The sequence below is a fragment of the Chenopodium album genome, chromosome 23, assembly GCF_948465745.1.
Source record: "Chenopodium album chromosome 23, dcCheAlbu1.1, whole genome shotgun sequence".
NCBI classification, from domain to species: Eukaryota; Viridiplantae; Streptophyta; class Magnoliopsida; order Caryophyllales; family Amaranthaceae; genus Chenopodium; species Chenopodium album.
In genome coordinates this window covers 30,093,474-30,106,276 of record NC_137856.1, presented here as the reverse complement: position 1 = coordinate 30,106,276, position 12,803 = coordinate 30,093,474, and the positions used below count along the sequence as shown (strand labels likewise).

General features: G+C 34.6%; 1 protein-coding gene and 1 pseudogene across 4 annotated transcripts; both read right to left on the bottom strand.

The window, feature by feature from the left end:
• Positions 1 to 305: 305 nt before the first annotated feature.
• Positions 306 to 2,529, bottom strand: LOC145607331 (acidic endochitinase SP2 pseudogene; annotated as a pseudogene).
• Positions 2,530 to 5,573: 3,044 nt separating this feature from the next.
• On the bottom strand, positions 5,574 to 11,592 carry LOC145608146 (uncharacterized). Of its 4 annotated transcripts, XR_014105735.1 has the most exons (4): positions 10,396 to 11,592; positions 8,949 to 9,002; positions 7,684 to 7,811; positions 5,574 to 6,037 (listed from the first exon to the last, which is right to left on the bottom strand). XR_014105735.1 is itself a non-coding variant. In XM_081663756.1 (2 exons), exon 1 carries the CDS (start codon positions 11,530 to 11,532, stop codon positions 10,396 to 10,398), a length of 1,137 nt encoding a protein of 378 aa, XP_081519882.1. In that variant the 5' UTR covers positions 11,533 to 11,592; the 3' UTR covers positions 5,577 to 6,037. The 4 variants fall into 4 exon arrangements, 1 of the variants encoding a protein (XP_081519882.1); XR_014105737.1 differs by lacking the exon at positions 8,949 to 9,002; XR_014105734.1 differs by lacking the exon at positions 7,684 to 7,811 and having other exon boundaries at positions 5,576 to 6,037.
• Positions 11,593 to 12,803: the final 1,211 nt, after the last annotated feature.

Below are 12,803 nucleotides of genomic sequence, written 5' to 3'. Positions count from 1 at the left end.
AATAAAATAAATATAAGTAATTCTTCTCCGGACACCCACTTTCCCCTTCCCCGACCACCCCCACCTTCCTGCCTCCCCTTCCCATTTATTTCCATTCCGACCACCCCCTTAGCCACCTTCCTCCTACCACCATTAAAATCAATAATCGACAAAAATACCAACAACAACCACCATGAAAGCTCGATTCCATCATCATCTTCATTCTCACTCCCTCCATTACCACCATTACCCCTCAACTCAACCTCTGATTTCGATTTCAAAACCACTTTCTCTCTCCTAATTGTTGTCCTCATTTCCCCTAAAACTCAAAAATCTGCCATTAACAGCAATGTCTCTCTTTCCTGATTCCTCTCAACCTCCATTTCTATGGAACTCAAGCTCCAAAACCCATCATCCAATTCTATAATTCTGCAAAAACCCACCTCAAATTCTTCCTAAAAGACATTTATATATTTGAACGAACGTTTATCAGAGCGGGTGCCGGAGGATCTACCATTTTTGGCTGGATTTTGAGGAAAGGTAGGTTGGTTTATGGGTTTCGAGCTTTCGACGAATGTGGGTGGTTTTTTTTTCTGGGTTTTGAGCTTTCGACGGAGCTTTGACAGAGGTGGGTGGTTGTTTTTTTCTGGGTTTTAAGTTGTGGATTGAGGTGGGGATTTCAAGGGGTGGGTGACATCAAGAAATGAGGGAAAATGGTGAGGGGTACGGGGAAGGGAGGTGGGTAGTGGACTAGTGGTGGGGTGGCCGGAAAGAGAAGAGGATGGGAAGGAAAGGGAAGTTGGGTGGTTGCTGGCTGGAAATTATGGAGGAAGGAATGAGGAAAAAAATAAAAATAAAATTCAAAAATGTTTTTTTTTTAAATGTAAAATTAAATTTGGACTAATCAAATTTTGATACATGGCAAGGTGACTTGCTATTGTAAGTTGATAATCCGTTTGGCCTAATAGAATAGAATGGGGTGTAAAGGTGGGATTATTGTAGAATAATCAAAAGGTCGGATTATAAAAAAAGATCGCGCAAAGGTTGGATTATTAGAATCAAATTTTCCTAATTATTATATATATTTTTTTTGTTCTTGCATACCTTTAAAATTCAAAATGTTAACATCACTTTTTTAATTAGGGCCTCATATTACAAGTTCGCCCATAGGCCACCAAAATCTCAGAAACGGGCCTGATTTTATATCTTTCCTTTTTTGGTATAAATATAAAAATGCATGACAAAATCATGCGCAAATCATTGTAATTAATGAATATATTTCATTAATACTTTCCCTTTTTAGCTTCTTATACATATCCCTTAGAGCTACATATAGCATTTTCCATTGTTAAAATATACTTTGTTTATGTACAAATAGACAAAGAAAAATACAATCCCCTAAGAATAGCAGGTGGTAATTGCTAAAATGAAAAGCATAGTAGGTGGTAATTATCAAAATTTCCTTTATTTTATTACACCCTCCATCTCTTTATTAATGTCCACTTTCTCTCTATTATGTGAGTAATAAATTATCGACGGAAGGAGGATTTTTTTTAACAAGTATATTCATAAGCACTTGTTAATAAGCTCAACTAGTTTTTAGGCCCCTTCTACGCATGGATGGTGTTCAATTTATCCAAGTTTGGCTTCACAAGTGAAGAGCTGGAGGTATCACTATCAATTATGACAGTGCGTGATAGAATGTGGCATGGCACAAGCTACAACGATCCGTGTGTTGATCATAAGATCAGAAGCATAGCAATTACAATCATTATGTGCTCTTCATAAGATAAATTCATAGTTACACATTTTTCTTGATTTGAATTTTTCATTACCTTTTACTTTAAGCGGCTTTCTTGCACTACATCATTGAGTTGTAGCTTATTGAGTTGATTTAGATGACACTCGGATTAATTACTCGTATTCATGGTCGTCTAGGTGTTGGTGATAGCATAATTGTTTTCTCTTATAGTCGCCTTTTGGTTGTATTGGCTACACGGGAGAAGGAAGCTGTTAAAGACGAGAGGGATCGGAATTTCTTACACCAAATTAAAGAAGGAAAATTGCCACCCAAATATATATTTATTGATCGTTCTTAGCAGCGTAACCAGCCATTAGAACATCTCTTATTACAATTTACTATTATGATTTTATTCGAAAACAAAATACATTATTATTATTATTGCAACAAGAATATAATGTTGAAATACTAGTCCAATTAACATGAAAGATTATCACCAGGATTAACCCCAAAATCAGCACAATACTTGTTAAAAAACTGAATACGATCATTAGCTTGAGCTTGATCTTATAGTACCACATTGCAGCCTTAAAGGCTGTATCTACATCAGTAGCCACCTTCTCAGGGTTTTCGAGTCCATTAAAGTTAAGCGCCTTTCCTGCAGCACCGTAGTTGTAGTTCCACGACAGTTGAAGAGGTCCTCTGCCGAAGTACTTCTTCCCTGGCGCGCAAGGGTATTGTGCTGCCTTAGTCTGATCGCAGTAGCTATCGTTAACTTTTCCATCTTGCTCACGGCAATAATGTTTCATATTTCTTTGATATGATATTATCTTATGTTTGGTTTGTCTCCACCGTATTTTTATCTTTGACTCATTAATACATGATAGTCCATGTTTATGTATTAAATAAAACATGATAGCCTATGTTTGTCTAAAGCTAAAGCTAAAGGTTGCACAGCTGTTTATATTGACGATTTCTTATGAATTCCTTCTGTTCGAAGGAAGTAATGTAGATCCATATAATGAGCTTATGAACTATTTAAGGATTTGATGCCACACTAATATCGTCTCTCTAATGTAAAATTTGTTATATATACCCAGGTGTATTGTACACCCAACTAACTCAAGCTTAGTGTTTGTTCTTCATTTGATGATTAAATAAAAACAATCATCAAAATGAGAACAAAACACACATGGGTGTACGCAATATTATTAAAATTGCGATTCGGATCGTACGATTCTACGATCCCAATTCACCTTTAACGATGTAAATCATTGGTAGAATCGTTATGTTATAGAATCGCTCATAGAATCAGTGGAATCGAAACCGATTCCACTCCTGCAAAAAGCCTGATTTTTCGAAACCCATAACTTTTGATTCCAAAACCCATAACTTATACCGTACATCTGGATGTATATAACAAGCTCTCATATAATGTTCTATGTTACGAATACTTATGATGCCTTCAATCATTATGCAATAATAAAGGATTTTCGCTAATATTGGATATTATTATATTTGTATTATAGACTTAATACAATACAGTAGTACATAAATAATGTAATTAATAGTTGACTCAAGTGGTAACACGTTACTTAGGCTGCTATATGTTACTTAAGCTACTTGTACTTTTCCATTTCACCGCAAAATGCTAAAATGATACTTCATACTTGTTTTATATATAAAAATGAAATTGAAGTCAAAATCATTGACCTTTGATGCTTAGAACAAGTTTATCATCTATAGGTTATAGACTATACATATCAAGATATTTTGGTGAATTTTGTCCATTCATATCTCTTAGGCTGAGCTGAATATACGCAAAATGTAAAATCGATTGTTAATTTATTCTTATTCTTAGAATAAATGAAATACCAACTTAGAATAAATCGATTGTGAAAAATGTACGTACTTCGTATAATTTAGGCTTAGATAACTCTCCTCCAATGCAGGCTTGTGTACTGTTAATCCACCAAAAAAAAAAAAAAATTATTATCAAAGCATGGAATTGAAATCTTATACTTGTATGGTGCAAGCCTACTCGCATCAAAAAAATTCAACTTTTAACACTAATCACAAACTCTAATTTACATGGTGCAAGGCTGCAAGCTTACTCGCGTAGGTATTTACATATATACTTGAAAGGGATATGGGGAATTTCTCAAATACTTTGTTATTCTTCTTTAGTTGACACGTTTTGGCTTTTAACACTAATTACAAACTCTAATTTGAAGCTTTTGTGAATAAAGTTATTAAGACAACCATATGAGATCTTGTTAGTATCATACCAAAGTATAAATTCATTATACTTTAACTTTTATCATTTTTACATGTTGATGATTAGATATATTAGTCATTAAAATTGTGTCTTGGCAGATGTGACAGAAGAAGCATTTTAACTAAAAAATAACTGAGAAAATGCATAACTTGGATTTCACATTGCCTATTCGAAAATAACAATTATCACTTCAAAATAAGTCATCCTCTTTATTTGAACCTCTTTATTTGCTTCTTGTTTGACGAGCAGCCATTCTTTTGTCCTTCATTTCCTAGTTTCCCCTTTCTTAAGGGAAGTCATGTGGGGTTAAATATGTCACAAATCACATATGAAGTTTAATTAAAAATCTGTTGTTCATTGAGAGTTAACGACTCTTGTTATATAACATCAAAGTTGAAAATTAGTTCTCTTTTAACTTCAGTTGTACACTTTAGGTGCAGACGCATCTCTAAGAACAAATTCGTTAATAATAATAATAATAATAATAATAATAATAATAATAATAAAATAAAATAAAAGCAAAAAAGCATATTATACGTGATTCACAATAACATATTTCACTCCCAATTGTTGTTGTGGGGGATCAAACACGAGTCTTCCCTACCAAATATAGTCACAACCACCATTACACTAACATCCAATTAGTACAATAATATATGATCAATGCACATCATGCTATTTAAAATTTACATTAAAGAGTATAAATAAAGTTAATTACAAATATATGAGATTGTTGTATTTCAACATCTCACATTCCAACTCATAACTTATGAGATTACAACAAAAGCATATGAGATTACAAATATAGAAAATACATGACTTACGCAAATAGTATATGAGATTGTTGTAATCCAAACCTCTTACAATCCAACTCAAATCTACTCCAAGTTAGTGGACTAGACATTTTAAAATTAGAAGAAAAGGTAAGGATATCTCCATTTTAGAAGTGTCCATTCTGATGATTGAACTCTGTCTTCAAAGTTAGAAAAAACTTTTCTTTTTTTATCACTAGTCTACAAGTCCAACACCGTTGGTAGGCAATTTAGAATGAATTAGTTCTCATCATACTAAAATATCCGATGTGATTTACTAAAGATGGTATACGGTTTAAACGAATCAAAAAATTTATTCAATCTAATTCATTCCATGTAGTAATTTGACTAATAACTTTTGCTCAAGTGAAATCATATAAGAATATTAGATTCATCTCAATATATACTTTTAAATAGTAAGAATGCAAACACGTTACTTAGGCTGATGCCTTACTTAAGCATCCTCTAATTTTCAAATATATGGACCCCTATTGTCAAGATTGCAAGCTAGTTGCTTGACTTTCTTCTCCTCCAGAAGAATTCAAGCACGAAAATGACCCGACTCAATAGAATAAGATTGACGGTATAAGCACACCCATATGGCCATATGCCTTCGAGCCAGAATGGCCTAGATGCTTCAATTCATTGTTCTTCATCAGTTACAGTCTATAGATGATCCAAAAACAGTCAAATTGAACTGCAGTCAATAAATACAAGTGCAACATTTGCGACGTATTTGTACTGGAAGAAATTTCAATTAGATTAGTTGTGTGAAAAGACTATTAAGTTGTTCAATAGATAAATCCTCGAAAAGAAATTACTGAAATAACGAATGATAATTTAAACCAGGAGATTGCAAGCCTGCAACACGAGGTACAAAGAATTTCGATTTTTACCCCCATGTCATTTATAACAAGCTCAGTTAGGCTCACCAAAACAAGGTATACATAATTCAAAGGGGTGGAGCAAATTTATGAGATAGATAGCAAATTCTTCTCTTTTCAAAAATTTCGAGCTGTATATTAGGGGAAGCAAAACAGTCTTGTTCAAAAGATCGAAAAAAATCACTTAGAAGAAGCAACCTTCTTTGAACCTCCTGCTTTCTAATCTGAATCAGCCGCCTTTCGTTTGTTCTTCCTTTCCCGTTTCTTAAGAGAAGCCATATGAGCTTTAAGGATGGTTGCATATGAATGAAGGTTGAAATCACTTGTGTTCCTTGGAACCCACCTGATAGAAAAATCAATGTTGAAAATTCATCAGCATAATTCAAGAATTAGGCAAGACCTCATTTAAAACTTAGAAAACTAAAAAGTACATAGACAGTTTACTTAGAAAAATCAAGCTTCCCAATAAAATAAAACCAATCCAAGTTGTTAGACTTGTTACTTGTTAGTCTTTCTTTCATTAATCTGATGCATAGATACATTATAATAGCAAAATGTAGATACTACAAGGACTACAAGATTTTGATTATGAAGAGCAGCTAATATGACCCATAATGCAATATAACTTAGCAAGACATAACAGGATTCGCAATAAGTCAGAGATATATCAAAGTACTGAAATTTTCCAAACAATCATTTGAAGGGGATCAGGGGTCATGAAGTAGTATTAGTTCACCACTTCAACTTGAAACCGGCAATATTCCAGTGTCACACCATACAACTTATTCGTTTAATCTTCACTGCTGATAGTATTACTCAACTGGATATTACAACACACGCTCAAATACATTAATCAAAACATATCACTGCAGATGCAATCGTTCAGTTTGCACTGCTCTATTTTAATAATCAGATGCAAAGTCAGTTACAATATTTTGGGACACTAGCGCAAGCACTAATATGCTATAGAAGGGACCAGTCTATACTCAGGGATATAAAAAATTAAAAAGGACTGTGAGGTGTTGTGGTGCTTATACGGTTGCTAAAATATTACTCAATACTAACTTTCTTTCTGGTTCAAAGCTTCAAATGATAGGAGTAAAGAATAGTACTATCAGAAATGAAATGAAATGAAAGAAAAAAGGATTTGAAAAATATTAACAGAAATGTTTGGTACATTCAAAGTCATCTACAATCCAATTCCAACAAGATGTCGCAAAATCTCAATTACCATAGTTAGTACGGAGTAATTAGATTTTCCCTCCTAGCACAGTTGCACAGTCGCACCCCTTTCACTGCTGATGCGTCGGGGAGACTCAGAGACACAAAGATTTTTAAAAAAAATATACATTAAAAGCATACCTTTGAATATTAATGTAACACTACCCATAAGCTAATATTCACATCATAACTTTAACCTTGATACTACCTCAATCAAATTTTTAGCCACTATAAGTAATTCTTTTTTAACAAAAAATGAACATAACATATGCCAATCTGATAAATGTTGAGGTAATGATTGATATCCCTTTCTTTCATTTGCATTCCCATAAAATATTACATTTCCATTAAAGATGCTAATAGCTTGCTGTTTGTTATTTAAACTTGTTATAAATCAGTCTGATGGAGAGAAAAGTCCTGGCCTTCCTAAACACATCAATGCATTTCAGCTAATTGGAATGTCATCATTCTAACTCTAACTCTAATGTGAAGACAGTATATACAAAAGAAACTTAGTAAATAGGAGCTAATGGTTGCTAGTTAACTGTTTGCAGGATGTCTCCAAAAAGAAGATCAGATTCACTTCCAATCTTTCGCACATAGAGTTGCTTGAGAGAATTGAGGATATCATAACAGGAATGGGATACTCAGTTCAGAAAAAAAATAGGAGGGCAAGTTCTAACAACCTTTTTATTTGACCCCTCAAATTCCTTTTACTGACAGAATGGCCACATATTTGGTCTACAGCTGCAACATTAATTTGGTTACCTCAATTACTTTAATTGACATAGCCTTGATGGACGCTTTTAGATACTGAAGCCCTTGAACCACAGTATCTGGTGTAGGACCACGGTTGCTCTTATACTGTGGGTACATGGTGTGGCGAAAATTTGTGCCTTCACCAAAAAACCATCAGTCCACACAATTACCAAAATGGAAGATAACCCTTAATAAGAAAAATTTAAACACATTTTTTACATCCTGTACAGAAAAACACAGAATTACTTTTACTATTTAATAGGTAAGATAGATAAGTCTTCTTCATGTGCCCATATATTGGTACACCACAAACAGCATAATAATCTGCGTTTGGTCATTTTAAACAATTCAGCAACCAACAAATTAGAATTTCCCTCTGATCAATGACATCCACAAATGTATCTCGTTTTTTAATTGGAAGAATACTCAATCCTTCAGATTCTTCTTGATCAATTCTCCTTGACAATCTTCAACTTTTTCTTAAAAACTAATACTACAGGAACCCTCAATCATTCAACTACATTACATAGTACAAAATCAAAATACTCTCAAAGTGGAACATAGTAGGGCCTTAACTAACCCAAACAGATTAAAAAAACAATGGTACAGGTCAAGCATCACAAAATTAGGGATTCTCTCCCAACATTCATTTGCACAGAGGAAACAGACCTAGCTTGAGTTAACATCGACCTAACCTCCTCCCCCAATAAAGCAACCACCAAGCATATTCATAAAGGGACCCAATTGGATATTACAACACACCCTCGAATACATTAATCAAAACATATCACTGCAGATGTAATCGTTCAGTTTGCACTGCTCTATTTCAAAAATCAGATGCAAATATGGTTACAATATTTTGGGACACTTGCGCAAACACTAATATACTATGGAATGGACCAGTCTTTGATACTCGGGCATAGATAAAAAGGACTGTGAGATGTGGTGGTGCCTATACGACTGCCAAATATCACTCAATACTTTCTTTATGGTTCAAAATTTCAAATGATAGGAATAAAGAATAATCTTTTCAGAAATGAAATTAAAGAAAAAAGGATTTGAAATATAATGACAGGAAATGTTTGGTAGATTTAAAGTCATTTACAATCCAGACTTCTACAAGATGTTGCAGAATTTCAATTGAAATAATTACAAAATAAGTTTTCCCTCTGGGCACAACTCCACAGTTGCACCCCTTCTACTGCTTCTCCATCAGGGAGACCAGAGACATGAAGATTTTTTAAAAAAAAAAAAAAAAATTATTGAAAGCATACCTTTGAATGTTAAGCTTTGTTTTGAGGAATTAGTAGTTTCACCAAATGAATTTCCTGAAATTAGAAAGCTCTATCAAAAAAATGAAAATAGTTCTTTCAATTATATGATTAAGATATTTCTATTTCAAAAATATATAGGTTAATAAAATGTATTGATTCAATTATTATATAATTTCAAATCACCTTAGTCTGGCAGTCATACATATTACAGATTTTTAAAGCAGTAAGCCATGCTTAAATTATCTACAGCAGAGTTGATTATTGAAGTGATCTTATCAATAAGATAAACAATAACAGAAGACACATATCTTATTTCTCTAATTTATTCCTCAGCAAGTTGGTGACAACTAAACAGTTTCCAAATCAGAGTTAAAAATTATATACACCAAAAATTTATAATTCATAAATGATAAATCGGTTAGACGACTTTGCCAGCTTAACCTATCAGATCAACTTCCCATTGTGTCTCTATTTGGCTTCCAGCTCCCAGCCAAATTCCAATCAATATTTACCCACCATGGCCTGAAGATAAATAAACTCAACACACCGAGAGTCCCCCATCCATTGTATTGTACTATGATGAATAAAAAAGTTGAGAGTAGCACTTGAGGGGATTACTTCATTTTCTTTTGGTTAACATACATTATCATGAATTTCGTCCAACTCCAAGAAACACAAAAGTTCAGAGCCAAGATAGCTCTCTGCTCAAGTACATCTAACAAGAACATAACAACTTCCATACGGAGAGTAAATTCAAGAGCATCCTCCCTTCTTAGTCGAAAATTGGAAACATCAGCATAAGAGCACAGAGTGGTTCAGCTGACTTAGAGACGTGTAAAAAAGCTTGACTAATTTAGTGCAATTTCATAGCAAATTAGCAAGGTTATGACATCAACTTCAAGCTGACTTTCATTCATGTACACACCCCATAAACAACAGCAGAAATTTCCCAAAATATTCTAGAATAGCCAACCATCTACAGTCATCAAGAAGCTAAACTATACACTCTTAACTTACTTCAATAACATCATTAGAAAACATAAATAACCACTACCAATCGGAATTATACATACCCCCTCAACAACACAGTGAAGCAAGCTACAATCAGCTGGCTGTCAAGAAGCTACAGATGGTGCACAGTCAAATAGTTGTTCTTTTAGCTGTAAATAGTTGAATCTTGAAGATGAGATTGACAAACTTTTAAACATTTGAATTCCTCAAATAGTTGTTTTTTTAGCTGTTACAACATTGTAAATTAACCAAAACATATGCCAATCTGATAAACCAGATGAATAAATGACAACAAATATAGAGAAAACCTATCTAACCCACTTAGAACATCAAAATTGAGGCTAAAAACTCTTTGATATCATCAGTATTTGATAATCAAACTTAGCTCAAACAAGAACAGAATGATCAATTTGCAGAATATAGTAAATTATCATACCTAAACCTTGATTTTCTTCGATTTCTTCTCTGATGATTTCGACGAAAGCTTATCCTTCTTCTCCTTCAAACCCTTGACTCCTTTCTTCACCTTTGCAACTTTCTTCACCTCCTTTTTATCACCCTTCTTCCTCTTCTTTCCAGCAACTTCCTCACCACTCAGTTCAACATCCTCAACCGGCATTACCTCCTCCTCCTCCTCTACATCATCATCGACTTCGCTCCCCGATTCATCTCCCCCTACCATCCCACCAGACTCAACACTATCCATATACCTCACCTCATGAATCCTCCCCTTCTTCCTACTCACCTTCTCCTTCAACTTCTCCTTCCTTTTCTTCGAAACGACCGCCTTTTCATCATCATTAGCATCCTTCACCGCAATCAAACCACTAATCTTCATCCCCAAATCTGGCACCTTCTGATAAACCGGCAATGCCAATGATTCCGAAAACTTCAAATGAAAAGCCCTCACATTGCCCCATTTCTTCGGCACTGTCTCGGCAACCCCATTAACCGCAGCAACCACATTCGCAACGATCTCATCCCTCGACATCGAGCCTTTCGCCACCTTAATCACACTGCAAGTTCCTGTACTCAAATACAACATTGCAGAACTACAAACCCTTTCAATCTGTTCCTTCCAATTACCTCTACCCAACTCAATTGGCACTGGAATCTTCTTCTTCTTGTAAAATTGCTTCCCAATTGCATTGGGTAAAAGTGGGATAATCCTCTTATCAGCAAAAAACAAGTCAAATGAATCACAAAGCTTCCTCTTCTGCTCAAACGCTTTGTAATCCTTCTTCAACTTTGAGAGCTTAATCACCTTGGAAACAGGAACCCCACCTTCTTCAACCTTCAGTTTAGCGGTTTTGGAAACGCTGTCATGAACAAAGAGGCAAAACTCAGAGCTTTCTGGGGTGTAAAGGGCGTTTGGAAGAGCGATTTTGTGGGCGTTAGTGCGGTTTTTAGGTGGGATTTTGTTGAGGGTTAGAACTAAATAAAGGAATTCATCGGAAGGAAGGAGTTGGGGTTTTTCAGAATCGGAAACAGAGGATTTCCATTTGAGGAGAGCATCAACAGCTTTTTGAATAGCTTGAATTGAGACCTTCAATGGCGGCGCAATTGACTCCATTGTTGAGCTTCTGAGATTTTGGGGAAAACGGCTGAAGAAAGAGAAAGAGAGAGGTTTGAGTTTGAGGGTTTAAAGTTGGGGTTTTAGTGTAGTGAACGTAGATTTGTAGGATTGGATCCGACCCGTTTGTGATTTGACCTAAGACATTATTGTGAGACCCGACCCAATAATTCTAGTCACCGTCGGGTTGGACTTATATTGAGGAGGTGTAAAACCTATCGATAGATTGACTTGACCCAAAAAAATCCGACCTAAGAGCAAGTGTTGCAACTAAAAAAAATTTATAGTAGAATGTGTTAAGCGAGAATTCACTTTTGATTCGTATCTTTGTAGGTTTGTTGTAGTTTGGATTTTTCCATTTAGTACCCATTTTAAAGTTTTGTTCTAAATGGTACCGGTCGTACCACTATACTTTCAACTTATTTTCTATCATAATACTCCATCAAATATAATATGTAATCTTTGATTTCGGTGTCAAAAACAAAATTGATCGGTTAAGGTTTTGATCGGATGTTTTAGACTTTTAGCCCTTAACAGGCTTAAGGTTCAAGTTTAAGTTTGAAATGAGCAAAAAAAAACAACTTAAAAAAATGTCTCGATTTATATGCAAAATAATTAAATGCCTCGATTTGTATATTTCGATTATTTTCACGTAAAAAATGTTTGATTAAAGTTTAAGGGGAAATACAAGTTACTCATCCTGAGTAACAAAAAATGTAACTCAAGGGCCACGGATGTAATTTCGGTCATTTAAGCTAGGGGTAAAAATGTCAAAAGCTTATTTGACATTAATGGATGAGTTTTCATCCGTTAACGTTATTTTTGAGGTGAGAAAAGTTAGGGTTTGTTTTCGGTTTTCGAATTCAACAAAGATAGTGTGAATGCAAGTAACATAGTGGGTGAGATTTTGAATTCGGGTGTTGTCGCGAGAATCTGAATTACAGGGGGAGCTTGGTGGTAGCTGCGTGAGTTCCAAGTCGTTGGTGTTGGCCAATTTCCGGGTCTGCGAGCTCCAAATCGTGGTTATTGAAGGTCAGTTGTTGATGTACCTGTGTTGGTGTTAATTGATTTGATGAGTAAATTTGATGAGTAACTTGAATTCCTAAAGTGTGAAGTTAATTGGATGAGTTAATTTGATGACATTGATTTGATGAGTAACCTCAATTCGTAGCCATTGCTAGAATTGGTTTTGTTGTTAACATTTATGAATGTTATGAATGCCCTATTGTTGTTTCGTATATTTGTAAATTGTAGTGAAAATCGAAATGGAG

What these genes read in the sequence shown, in the direction of transcription:
- LOC145608146 (XM_081663756.1), bottom strand. Translation starts at nt 11,532, where the DNA reads ATGGAGTCAATTGCGCCGCCATTGAAGGTCTCAATTCAAGCTATTCAA.